Genomic DNA, 14,452 nt, shown 5'->3' with positions numbered 1-14,452 from the left:
ATCTAACCTTTTAATCTCCAGGGTCAATTGGCCCCACTTCCAAGACCTTTTGCTGATTTGACTAATATAGATCATGAGACTTTAAAACTTTTAAAATCAGTAATAATTCTGTTCTGGGGCTCTTGGGTGGCTCAGCTGGTTAAGCGTCTGCTTTTGGCTCAGAGATCCCAGGGTCTTGGGATCAAGTCCTGAGTCGGGCTCTCTGCCAGGCAAGGAGCCTGCTTCTCCCTCTCTTCCCCCCTTATGCCTTCTCTCGCTATCTCTGTTGCTCTCTCTCTCTCAAATAAATAAAATCTTAAAAAAAATAATATTTCTATTCCTAGACATTTACCTTAAGGAAAGAGAAAAATAAACATTTACATATAAGAGTCTCTGCCAGTATTTTATTTATCATGGCAAAAAACTGAAATAAACTAAATATCTGAGAGGGAAAACGAGTTTTAGAAGTATATAAACTGTATAATAAAATGTTTACATATAAAAATATTTCCAAAAAGAGTACTTCAAGACAAGGGGAAAAACTCATTTAAAAATTTAATTGAAAGCCTGGAGAAAAAGGAAAACATCACCTGTAATTATAACTCAGATACAACATTTTGATGAATTTTCTTTATACTTTTCTACATTTGCTCATTTTCTCCAGTGAACATTTATAACTTTTATAATGAAAAAAAAAAGTGAAAGAAGTCTTCCAAGATATGAAAAAATAGAAAGGAGTTAAACAAATGCATTTACACATTCAGAACTTAGTACACAAAAATACAAAATCACAAGAATGAAAGTACTTTCAGATCTATTCTCATTTGGTAAAACTTATTTGAAAATGTAATTGGAGAATCATAGCTTACAAGACTATTGCAAGCCTATCAGGCCAATGACCCTTACAGTTTGTTAATTATTGCAAAGCTAAAGACAAAGGGAGAAACTAGGAGGACATAGGAAATATTGTTAATTCAGCCTAAGAACATGTATAGATACTGTAGATATGAACAGATAATGTAAATTTTAGTGAAAGGGAAGAGAGAGCTGAAAATACCACATAAAACTAATTTTTTTTTAAAAAGAAACAACATCCTTACCTAATATTTAAGAATGTTAGAGCCTGTAGGTTTAGAATTGCCTCTGGTATATACCGAATACAATTTTGGTATAAGTTGAGATTCTCAAGAGAAACAAAATGACATGCTTCTATGGGAATTTCTGAGAGACGATTTCGTGACAGATCTGAAAGAAAAAATAAATTAAGTTTAGGGTTGATCCTTAGATCTTATTTTATTGAAATGTTAGTTAAACAAGCAGGTTTCATAATTGTCTGAATTCCTAAGAGTTCCCATCGTGAAGAATGGTCCAGAGGAAACATTCAAATGTATTGATCAATTGAAAAAACCATTTTAAAATACACCTCTCCATCTTTTTGCTGGGAAATATTCATTCTTTCTGAGTCTCCACACATACTTAAAAAATAAAACCAGTATTTTTTGCAAGTAACACAAATTCTAAGGCATATCTGCCTACAATTACACCAAAGATCATACTAAGTATCAAATATCCTAGGAAACAAACTGATCCTAAAATCTAACTTCCCAAAAGCACAGACAACATTCTGAGGTTTTTAAAAAAGCAAAGCAAAACTAAAAAAAATACTGCCCCCTTTTTTTTTAAGATTTTTTATTTATTCATTTGAGAGAGACAGAGAGAGCCAGCAAGAGCATGAGCAGGGGGAAGGGTCAGAGGGAGAGGGAGAAGCAGACTCTCTGCTGAGCTGGGAGCTGGATGAGGGCTCCTGGGATCATGACCTGAGCCGAAAGCAGATGCTCAGCCAACTGAGCCACCCAGGCACCCCATTATACTGCCCCTTTCTTTACTATCAAAGATTATCAGGGTCATGTCAAAAGGAGTCAGGAACCATTTTTGCTCCCAATGGCCAAAGATGAGACAATCTGAGCTTCAATAAAGACAATAATTGCAAAGGACTCAAATCTATCACACATATTGAATTATACTAATTTATAATGACATCTCCCTCTTTCCCCCCAAAGATGATAGAGAACCAATTCATTATCTTGTAAACTGATAAAGTAAGGGGAAAACATTTAACTTGCCTTTCCTATATCAACTGTATCACTGAGTAACCAAACAAATGAAAAGCAGTGTCTCTGTATAAGCGTTCTTGCTACAAATGAAAAATGATAGAATGTCACCATTTTTGCAACCCTCAATGAATTAATGGATCTAAAATTGAGTATTAACAGCTAACCTTACAATAAGACAATCAGAAATTGTCTGCCTCCCTCTGGAAGAACAGAACCTCACTTACTGTCTTGACCGAGGGACAGAACCTGCGTCTAATGAAGCTTTTGCAACCTTTAAGGAAATGCAGAAGACAAAAGAATGTGCTGAAATAAAAGTCACTCCATCATTATCCATTTAGATCTAGTTAAATATACTGTGAGATTCACTTGCTTACCACTGTTTTCTCTCTTCTTCTGCCCTATCTTAAAGTCTCTGTTGACAATTATTTGGTGAGAATCATCTACTAAGAACTTTTCCTAATTGGAGGACCTGTATTACTGCATATTCACAAGTATCTTGCTTTCATCCTAACATGTGAATAATAGTTGGCTAGGTATAGGTATAGTTCTTTTCTTAGGAACCTGTAGATGTTATTTTACCCGTCTAGCTTCCAGTGTCACATTGAGTAGTCTGGCACATATCTGATGATTTTTCCTTTGTAAACAGCTTTTTTGTCTCCCCACCATCCTCAACACTCATCTGGAACTCAGCACACTCTTTCCATCTTTCTTTAAACCAAAGAAATGCTTGCCTATTCTATCTTTAGTTGTTGTATCTCCTCCATTTGTTCTTTCTCCTTTTATATATATATATATATATCCCCGCCCCGTTTTGGTATACTCTTCTACTTAATATTCCAGACCAGGAATTTGAGTCTCAACAACAATCACCCCTTTCACAAATTAATATATAAAAAAGCTGCCCGCTTTTTGTTTTCTTTTACACTATGATTAGAAGCGTGTCTCTTTCTCTTGAAAATCTAAGATAATTTATTTTGTTTTGCCTGTTAAATCTGTTATCTATCTCTTCCAGTTTCTATTTCTGTTCTATTTCACTGGAATCACTTGTTCTAGATGCAATCCTTGTTCATCCTGTCTCTGGCTGCTGGCGTTCCTTTAAGTGAATTATCTTCCTTTGCCAATTCATGGCTTGCCTCATCCTTGGAGCTCATCCTTCAAGCTGCTTTGAAAGGCAGTTAACACCAAAACAGCAGAAACAGTCTCTACAATGCACTGGAAGTAAGCTTCCACTCAGGGGCACGGTTCTGAGAACTCAAAAATTTTGATAATTGCCCCACAGGCTTTTGCCTCTTGTTTTCATTTGGATCACAGTATATTCCCCAAGCTCACATATTCCCTGTAGGCTCCTCTGGCCTGCAAGCCTCAGAGCTGTTTCACTCTGAAGTGGTAGTTAGTAACTGAAGTTGGGAAACAGATCACTACCTTGCCAAAATGCCTCCCCATATTGTACTCATTAGGAAACAGTTAAAGCCTTGGTTAAGACCATCAAGTACTTAAGACTGAAAATTTCCTACAGAATGACACTATAAATTATTTTTATCAATTCCTATTTAAATTTTATTAGAATAATTTTAAAAGTTGAAGAAATGAGGGGTGCCTGTCTGGCTCAGTCGGAGGAGCATGTGGCTCTTGATCTTGGGGTCATGAATTTGAGCCCCATGTTGGGTATAGAGATTACTTAAATACATAAACTTAAAAAAAAGTTGAAGAAATCAAAGAAATTAAATTCATTGCAAACTGCTCCTTATTTAAATTTAACCCTCCAAGATGACAGCTCCAGGCAGCAAATTAAATTTAGGCAGGGATTATGCTTAATACCTTAAACAGGATTTAAGCTCAGTCTGTTAAGCATCTGCCTTTGGCTCAGGTCAGGTCCTGGGATACAGCCCCACCTCAGGCTCCCTGCTCAACGGGGAGTCTGCTGAATCTGCTTCCACCCTTCCTCCCCACTCATGTTCACCCTTTCTCAAATAAATAAATAAATAACTTAAAATTTAGAAAAATGAAACAAATAACTTCCAACATTTTTTTATCCCCATGTAAAACAGGGGAAAAAATAACAGCAAGATACACACTAGGCTTAGATGCATTTCAACAAATGGGTACTCCTTAATTTTTTAATATTTAGCAAATTTAAGGCATAATCTATTTTTGAAATCAGAGTTTTGGATAAGGGTTCTTATAAGTTCTTCCACTTAAATTTATTTTTTATTTCAATTTGGGGAGACAAGTAGCTTCTTCCTTATGTTAACTGAGTAATTTTTTTTACATGCTATATATTCATGAAAGAGTCATTTAGGTCATTGATCATATGACAAAAAATACTGCAACTTACTAGCGGTTTATAAAAAGTATTTTTTGTCATACTCCCTTCAAGGAAGAAATATAATTTTACAGTCAAAGAAATGTGATTTTAAAAAGCCTTTAGGGGCGCCTGGGTGGCTCAGTTCATTAAGTGTCTGACTCTTGGTTTCGGTTCAGGTCATGATCTCATGGGTTGTGAGATCCAGTCCAGGCTCAGTGCGGAGTCCGCTTGAAGATTCTCTCCCTCTGCCCTTACCCCCACTTGTGTGCTCTCTCTCTCTCTCTCTCTCTCTCTCTCAAATAAATAAATAAATAAATAAAAATTTAAAAAGCCTTTAAGAAATAACCTTCAGTTCAAAAAATTATGGGTGTATGTTATTCTTAAAACTCTTTCCGGGGGCACCTGGGTGGCGCAGTCGTTGGGCATCTGCCTTCGGCTCGGGGCGTGATCCTGGTGCTCTGGGATCAAGCCCCACATCAGGCTCCTCTGCTGGGAGCCTGCTTCTTCCTCTCCCACTCCCCCGCTTGTGCTCCCTCTCTCCCTGGCTGTCTCTCTCTGTCAAATACATAAATAAAATCTTTAAAAAAAAAAAACTCTTTCTGGTTATAATAGCAATGATGCTAACCTGGTATATGCAGAAGACTACATAAAACATATATGTATTCAAATAAATAAAATATTGCCAGTACCCTAGAAGCTCCAATGTAGCTCTTCCTGATGATAACCTCTTCCCTCTCCAAAAGAGAAACCAATCTACTGATTTTAGTGATAATCACTTCCTTGATAGTTTTAGTACTTTATAATTTTTAGTATTAGCCACCCATTGTTGCTGTAACAAATTACCACAAATTCAGTGGCTTAAAATAACACAATTTCAGGGCGCCTGGGTGGCTCAGTCGTTAAGCGTCTGCCTTCCGCTCAGGCCATGATCCCAGAGTCCTGGGATCGAGCCCCACATCAGGCTCCTCCGCTGGGAGTCTGCTTCTTCCTCTCCCACTCCCCCTGCCTGTGCTCTCTCTCTTGCTGGCTGTCTCTGTCAAATAAATAAATAAAATCTTTTAAAAAAAATAACACAATTTCATTATTTTACATTTCTGGAGGTCAGAAGTCAGAAATAAGTCTCATGGGGCTAAAATCAAGGTGTGCTGGCAGGGCTGCATTCCTTCTAGAGATTTTAGGGGAGACTGTTTCCTTCTATTTTCTTGTAAGTTGTATCCTGCAGTAGTTCCTTCATTTTCACTGTCTTCATAGTTTTCTTATATATAAACAAGCCACGGTTTGATTGTTCTACTACTGATGAACATTTCAATTACACATTGATCTAGATAAATATCTAGGAGTGAAAATGCTGTGTAATAAGATATATGGATCTTCAACTTCACAAGAGAGTAACAAACTGTTTCCCAAAGTGGTTGTACCAATTTACACATCTACCAGCAGTGTGGAAGAGTTCTTGTGGCTTCACATCCTTGCCAATACTTGTTATGAGATTTCTTAATATGTTTATTATGTTTAAAGATTTTCACACAGTGGCATTTCATTGTGATTTTAATTTTCATTTCCTGTATTATTAATGAGGTACTACACCTTTTCATATGTTTATTGGGCATAGATTTCCTTTCTTGTAAAGTTTTTTGGTTTGTTGCAGATCTTTATAAATTCTGAATATGAATCTGGTGTCGATTATACGTGTTGCAAATATCTTCCCCCACTCTGTGGTTTGAAGTTTCAGTCTTTGTGGTATCTTTGATGAGTCTTTAATACAGTAAAATGTTTTATTAATCTTTTCCTTTATGGTTAGTGGTTTTTACAGTTTTAACAGAAAACCTTCCCTATTCCAAGTTTATAACGATATATTCTTCTAAAAGTTTTATAGTTTGACCATCACATTTACTATACCAGAAATTGATCTTTCTAGTATGATGTGAAGTAGGAGGCCAATTTCGATTTTTCCTACAGGAATACCCATATATCCCAGTGATGGCTATTGAAAAGACCATCTTCCCTCCTATTATTTGCCAAGAACACCTTTGTCACATCCAGGTGTCTATATTTGTATGGGGCTATTTGACCCATGGCTCTCTAATACATTGCACTACTTGTCCATCCTTATGTCAATATTACTCAATCTTAATTACCATAGCTTTATAATAATTCTTGACATCTAGCAGAGTGATGTGTTCCTAAACTGCTAAGGTATTCCTACCACATGGTTCTTCAACTGTTTCTTGGGCTTTCTAGGTCCTCTGCATGTCCTTATAAACTTTAGAATGGGCTCGTTTAATTTCATAAAAACACTTGCTGGAGATTGCAGTAAATCAAACATCAATTTGAGAAGAAATAACACATTTAAAATATTGAATCTTTCAATCCATGAACATCTCCATTAATTAATAAAAGCCACCTTTAACTTATCTATTAATAAAATTTTGTAATTTTCCTCAGAAGGCTTTTATACATTGTTTACTTGCTTTATCCCCGGTTTTTATTATTTTATAAATAATAATTTTAGCTCTATTTTCTAACCACTAGTTACTATCAGAAATAAAATTGATTTTTATATATTGATTTTATATCTGGTGTTCTTGAACATTTTTTTTTCATTGATGTAATTTATCTGTAGAGTCTTCTGCATAGTTTTAAATCCATAATTACATGGTTATGTGAATATTAAAAACTTTTTTTTCTTTCTGATCCTTATTTATTTACTTACTTACTTACTTACTTATTGAATTCCCTTACAATTTTGGCTAGGATCTTCAGTATAATTTTGAGTAAAAGTGGTAATAGAAGGTATTTTGTCTTGTTCTTAATTTCAAAGGTTTTCCGTAGATACTCCTTACCAGATTAATGAAATTCCTTTTTTTTTTTTTTAAGATTTATTTATTTGTCAGAGACAGAGGGGGAGAGAGAGAGCACAAGCAGGGGGAGTGGCAGGCAGAGGGAGAGGGAGAAGCAGACTCCTTGCTGAGCAAGGACCCTGATGTGGGACTCAATCTCAGGGCCCTGGGAGCATGACCTGAGCTGAAGGCAGATTCTTAGCTTAGCCATCCAGGCATCCCTGAAATTCCTTTCTATTCCTAGTTTACTAAGAGTTTTTATCAGTAATAGATGTTGAATTTTCATCAATCTCTTTTTCTTCATCTATTGAGATGATCATAGTATTTTTATCTTTTCTTATATTAATATGGAATTAATTTCACTCCTTTATTCCACTGTTCCTTTATTCCATTAGTGTAGAACTGATTAGTCCTTCTCATTAAAACTTTATTCTATTACTGTGAAATTAAACTGACTTTCTAACATTAAATCTTGCATTCCTGAGATAAACTCAATTTAGTCATGGTGTTTTACCCTTTATATTAGCTGGACTCACTTCATTAATATTTGGTTCAAGATTTTAGCATATATAATCATGAATACTCATAATACTCTGGAGTATTTATTTTCTCATACTAACTTTGTCAAGATTTGATATCAAGGTTGTCTGGTCTCATAAAATTTAATTTGGGCATATTCCCTCTTTTTCTCTTGATGGAAAGAGTTTATATAGATTTCAAATTCTTTTTTTTTTTTTTTTAAATAATCTCTGTGCCCAATGTGGGGCTCAAACTCATGACCCTGAGATCAAGAGTCACATGCTCTCCCAACCAAGCAGGCCAGGCACCCCTCAAATTATTTCTTTTTAAAAAGCTTGTTAGAATTCATTGATGAAGCCATCTGGTCCTGGAATTTCCCTTAAAACAAAGATTTTTCACAACTGACTGAATGTCTTCAATACTTACAAAATTATTTAGGTTAAATAAATCTTTTTTTAATATATTTTATTTGTTTATTTTAGAGATAGAGCACAAATAGGGGGAGGAGCAGCGGAAGAGGGACAACCAAACTGTGCTGAGCACAGAGCCCGACTCAGGGCTCAATCCCAGGACCTTGAGATCATGACCTGAGCTGAAATCAAGAGTTGGATGCCCAAACTGACTGAGCCACCCAGACGACCCATATTTAGGTTTTATAAATCTTGCTGAATCCGTTTTAAGTTATTAGAGTCTAGGAGTTTGCTATTTTCATCAAAATTTTCAATTTCATTAGCAAAAAGCTATTTATAATATCCTCTTTTCTTCTCTTTTTTTAATGTTTATAGCATCTGAAGGGATGCCTTCTATTTTCCTTTCTGACTTTGGATTTTGTACCTTCTTTCTTGATCTCATCAATGATTTGAAAATATCATTAGTGTTTTAAAAATATCAACTTTGGGGGCGCCTGGGTGGCACAGCGGTTGAGCGTCTGCCTTCGGCTCAGGGCGTGATCCTGGTGTTATGGGATCGAGCCCCATATCAGGCTCCTCTGCTGTGAGCCTGCTTCTTCCTCTCCCACTCCCCCTGCGTGTGTTCCCTCTCTTGCTGGCTATCTCTATCTCTGTCAAATAAATAAATAAAATTTAAAAAATAATAAATAAATAAAAAAACCCCACAAAATATCAACTTTGGCTTTGTTATCCCTATTCATTGTATAATTTCTGTGTTAATTTGTTTCTATCTTTATCATCTTTTTATTTGGAGAAGGTGTTGTACTATTCTTTTCCTAATTTACTGAGATGGATGCTTATCCTATTAATTTTTAGACAGTTCTCCTCAAATATATACATAGTTAAAGCTATACATTTTAAAGAATTTAAAATTCCCAAGTGCTGCTTTAGTTGAACCTCATGAGAATATATATTTCATAAGAATATTAGATTAGAAATATTTTCTAATTTCCATTATGACTTGTCTCATTCTGTCAGAAATGTATTCTTTAATTTCTGAACTTTTAAGGATACTCTAATTACCTTTTTGTTGATTTCTAATAACTTCACTATAGTAAAAGAATACTCTTTATGTTATTTCAATCCTTTGATATTTGCCTGCATTTTCTTTATGGATCAGCATATGGTCCAACTTTATAAATATTCTGCGTGAGTCTAAAAAGAATGTGTATCCTACATTGGACATAATGTTCTAGTTATGTCTGTTAGGTCCTATTTGTTTGATTGCATTGTTCAAGGCTCATCTTTACTTTTTTTGGTCAGTTTTTTTGTAACAACCCCTAAAAGGGGTATGTTACAGTCTTCTGTTACTATTACTATTGCTATCTTGTCTATTTCTCCCTGTAATTCTTTAACCTCTTCTTTATATACTTTGGGATTTTGTTATTAGGTCCCTACAAAATTTTAAATTGTTAAATCTTTCTGGTAAATCAATTTTTTGTAATTCTTAAGTTACCACTTTTATTCCTAGTATTGTTCTTTGCTTTGAAATCTCTTCATTTGGTTAGTTTGGCAGACTGATTTTAATGTGGCTCGCATGATGCCCATTCATGCCCTTGTATAACACCCCCTCCAATTGAGTGTGGGAGGGACTTCATAAGTAACCAATATACATTTGACCCTTGAACAATGTGGGGGAGTTAGGAGTGCCAAACCCCACACAGTTGAAAACTGGGTATAACTTTTTTTTTTTTTTTTAAAGATTTTATTTATTTATTTGACAGAGATAGAGACAGCCAGCGAGAGAGGGAACACAAGCAGGGGGAGTGGGAGAGGAAGAAGCAGGCTCATAGCTGAAGAGCCCGATGTGGGGCTCGATCCCATAACGCCGAGATCACGCCCTGAGCCGAAGGCAGGCGCTTAACCGCTGTGCCACCCAGGCGCCCCGAAAACTGGGTATAACTTTTGACTCCCTCAAAATTTAACTCCTAGTAGTCTACTGTTGATCAGAAGCCTTACCAACAGAAGAAACAGTCAATTAACATACATTTTGTATGTTATATGTATTATATACTGTATTTCTACAATAAAGTAAGCTAAAGAAATGTTAAGAAAATCATAAGGAAAATACATTTACAGTACCATACTATAAAAAAATCTGCATATAAGTGGACCCATGCAGTTCAAACCCAATTAGTTAAAAATCAACTGTACTTCTATTGGTTAGACTTGCCTTTAACCAACAGAAGGTTGCAAAGAAGATGTGATGTCATTCCTGTGGTTATATCTGTCTGTCTCTCTCTATTGCATCTTTGAAGAAGCAAGCTACCATGAATTCTACCATTGAAAGGAAATAAATTCTGCCAACAACCTGAAGAAGCCTGGAAGCAGACCCTTCCCCTGTCAAGCCTCTAGATGAAAACTCAGCCCTGGTCGACACCTTGATTGAAGCCCTGCTGCAGACCTAGCTAAGCTGTGCCTGGACTCCTGAGCCAAAGAAACCATTAAGTTCTTTAAGCTGCTAAGTCTGTGGTTTACTATACAGCACTGGAAACTAATATAGTTAATATATCTATAGAGTATCTTTTTCTATTCTTTAATTTCAACACTTCTGGATCATTATGTTTTGAATGTTTCTCTTATAAACAGCACATAGATTTTGCTTTCTTTTTATTGCCTGACAATCTTTATCTTTTAACTGAAACACTATATTTAACATAATTACCCAGAGTATTTAGATTTTTAAAAGGGTTGTGTTATTTCTGAGAGATGTAGCCCTTTGATTATCTATGCTCTTTTCTTTCTTTACTACTGGAATCTCAATTATGTTCAAAATAGTAAAGTGCTCAGCTAGACCACAGACTGACAGTTTCCAATTTTTTTAATCACTCAAGTTCAAACTAGTGAAATATGGATACAGAATTTAAGTACATTTGACTTAGTGACTAACTAATATAGGAAAATCTCATTTATAGGCAGTGTCCTAAGTCCTGTATATAAACCAAATGCTTCAAAATTACCTCATGTTTTTCTGTACAGAGAAAAGAGACTTCTTAGCTTTGAGAACTATCTTTACACAATAATGCCAAAGAAATGCTATATATTTGCAAATATATCACTTTTCCAGTATTTTCTATCTCATGATGGAAATGCTTCTGTCTATCCAGTTGATTAAGACAGAATTCTGGAATCATCCTTTCTCTTTTTTCCAATCTAATCCTATCAACAAACAGTGCCAGTTTATTGGTCCAAATGTATCTTGAACCCACTCATTTCTCTTTATCTCCTTTGTCACTGCCTAATCTAAGAATCAAATAAAACCATGCCTGGAAAATTACTTCATAAACTATAAAACGCAAAGAGGCACACATAAAGCCAGCTTCCTAGGGTTGAGGGCAACACAACAAAAACAAATAACAAAACTCCCAAAATTATATGGAATTGTACTAGGTAATAAAATGTAGCAGAGTACAATACAATAATTTAGGATGTTTGGTCACCACAAAGAAGCAATGTTGCATTCAGTTGACCCTACTTCCAAAAGGCAAAAATGCAGAAAACATTTACTTAATGATTTACATTAAAATGTTTAAAACAACTTCCTTATCTTTCAGTGAGGTTAAATAAGCACAAAGGTTAGTGTATCTTTGTGTTACTAGAGTAAGCTTTTGATTTCACACATACACATAAGACTAGTTACTGTCACACAAACCTACTAAGTTTCCATCTCTGTATCTGTGTATTCAATCCTAGGTTGTTTTCTAGACTGCAAACTCAATTGAGATTTGCCAAGTACTGTGAAAAGCCATAAAGTGGACAATAAACAACTTTGCAATTAAGCTATTAAGTTACTTCTATGTATCATATCCTGAATGTGGCCTTGGTCTTTCACCAGCCATTATCTTTTCTTCTAATGCTAGTGACATGAGCCAACAACTATACCACTCTTTGGCACAGCCCTTGGATGTATTACTCAGTTGAGCAAAGCATAAAAAGCATTTTGGCCTGATAAAAATATAAGAAAATTTTTGGCTAAGGGATAAATCATGGAAGTCTCAATTAGCTAAAATAACTAAATAAATGTTTCAATAAAAAATGTTCCAGGACATATTGTTTGCAATAAAACACCTAATTATTTTCCACATTTACAAAAATCTTAACCTCAATGTCAAATTCACCTTAGAGATGCTGATAAGTTTTAAAATAATATGTTAAAGAAAAAAGCCTAAAAAATAGTAAAAAGCAACCTCAATATTAATGGAAGGGGTATATAAGAATCTAGATTCATACAGCAAATAATTAATGAGTCTCTTATGTTATAAGGGACTACGTCTGCTTTGTTTGACTCTGTACACTTGGCACTTAGTGGTGCCACTGCACGTAGTTGGGTGCTCAAGAAAATTATTCATTCAAAAATGAGCAAATAAATGGATAAAACAAAAACTGTCGACTCAGAAATGAGTAAGAATCCTGTCCTTTATCTATAGTGCTTCAGCTACAGTAAGACTGTAACATAATTAGCATAGTTAAAAAAACACCAAATCACAATTTTATCTTTATGATTTTTTTGCTGCTTTAAGAAGTATTATATAACCTGGATTGAAAATAATTTGTTTCTAAACAAGTACTTACATAAAATGAATCAAATTCAACTATTCAGGGAAAAACTATTATGGATATCAAACTATAGATAAATATTTTAGATTTATTTATTTATTTGAGAGAGACAGAGAGCAGGGGGAAGGGCAAAGGGAGAGGGAGAGAAATCTTCAAGCAGACTCCTGGCTGACTGTGGAGCCTGACGTGGGGCTCAATTCCAGGACGCTGAGATCATGACCTGAGCTGAAATCAAGAGTCTGGTACCCAGGTGCCCCAAATATTTTATAATTAACAAAAAGCTGAAATAGGTTACAACTGTAAAAGAGTGCTTAAGGCATATAAAATAATAACACTGGACCTTTGTTCCATTTTGAAATATAAAATGTTTTTAATTTATGATATTCCCCTTCTTCCTATTTATAAGAATTACATGAATGCTGATTTATAGTCCTATTTGCTACATGGACTCAAAGTTTCATTTTATTCAAAGGCTTATAATCCATTATGACCCAGATTTGATTATGAGAACTCCTGTATCTTTCTGGTATGCCATCTTCATTTTTTTGAGCATTTCCTCATATTCTGGCACAAGATGTTCCAGGTTTATCTAGCAACCTTCCATGTCCCAGTTCTTGAATCAGCTATTTCTCTCTCACCCTTGTGTAAGAGAAACTTCTGTGGCAAGTTAGATTTGGAGGATGGGGGTAGGAGACAGAAGGGAAAGCCGCCAACCCATAGGAAACTTTCAGAATAAATGATTGTTGGGTTTTTTTGTAAGCCACTAAGCTTTATGATGGTCTGTTACACAGCAATAACCAAGCAAAACAGAAATTGGCATCTGGACCTGAAGTGCTGCTCTAACAAAAACTTAAAACATCTGGCATTGACTTAAAAGAAGGCATCAGGCAGTGGCCCTAAGGGGCCTCGCAGAGACTGTTAGTGATGCCTGGAGGGCAGTGAAAAAAATGCTAGTAAAGGCTAAAGGAAAGGGCACCCTAGTTCTGCTCCCAGCAGAACAATTAAAGAAACTAGAACCTGTCATAATTTGATAGGTAGAAAGGGCACCTAATGGATTTAAATCACCATAAACACATGTGGCTATCTGTAGTGAAACATGCTAAAGTTAAGAAACATTTGACAACAAAGATAAGTATTATTAAATCTTAATGAGAAAGAGTGTACATATATTTACAACACACATACACGTATATATTCCTGTAATTTTCTAATTTCCCTCTCTTATTTTTAGGTATCATTGAAATATATTACACATTTTTCCTTTTCAAATAATGTAGAGAAAGCAAAAAACATTAATCAACTTAAAAGATCCTTTTGCTCACATAGGAAAGAACATGAATTTCTGCCTAGAATGGATTTCAGTTTCATATAATATTAGAAAACAAACTCAATTATTTAGTCTATAAAGCCCATCCTTAACTGTGATTGAATTCGTACAATACAGCTGACCCTGGAACAATATGGGTTTGAACTGTGTGGGTCCACTTATGTGGAGATTTTTTTTTTTACAATACAGCGTTGTAAATGTATTTTCTCTTATGATTTTAACATTTTCTCTTCTCTAGATTTATTTTAAGAATACAGTATATAATACACATAACATATAAAATATGTGTTATGGACTTTATGTTATCAGTAAGGCTTTCCATCAACAGTAGTTAAATCTTGGGAGGAGTAAAAACTTAGACA

The 14,452-nt window shown here is 35.1% G+C and overlaps 1 protein-coding gene across 7 annotated transcripts in view; it reads right to left on the bottom strand.

The window, feature by feature from the left end:
- LRCH3 (leucine rich repeats and calponin homology domain containing 3) overlaps positions 1 to 14,452 on the bottom strand; it is a 125,801-nt gene that overhangs the window by 70,576 nt on the left and 40,773 nt on the right. For all 7 annotated transcript variants that reach the window (XM_045812673.2, XM_045812667.2, XM_087861555.1 and 4 more), the window contains exon 2: positions 1,080 to 1,224. In XM_045812673.2, the coding sequence (XP_045668629.1) occupies positions 1,080 to 1,224 (145 nt within the window). The remainder of the gene's footprint in view (positions 1 to 1,079; positions 1,225 to 14,452) is intronic.

The sequence above is a fragment of the Ursus americanus genome, chromosome 4 (genome assembly GCF_024610735.1).
Source record: "Ursus americanus isolate L20-20 chromosome 4, mUrsAme1.1.p, whole genome shotgun sequence".
Lineage (NCBI taxonomy): Eukaryota > Metazoa > Chordata > Mammalia > Carnivora > Ursidae > Ursus > Ursus americanus.
Note: the sequence above shows the minus strand (reverse complement) of the source record. Positions and strands in the feature narration are given on the sequence as shown.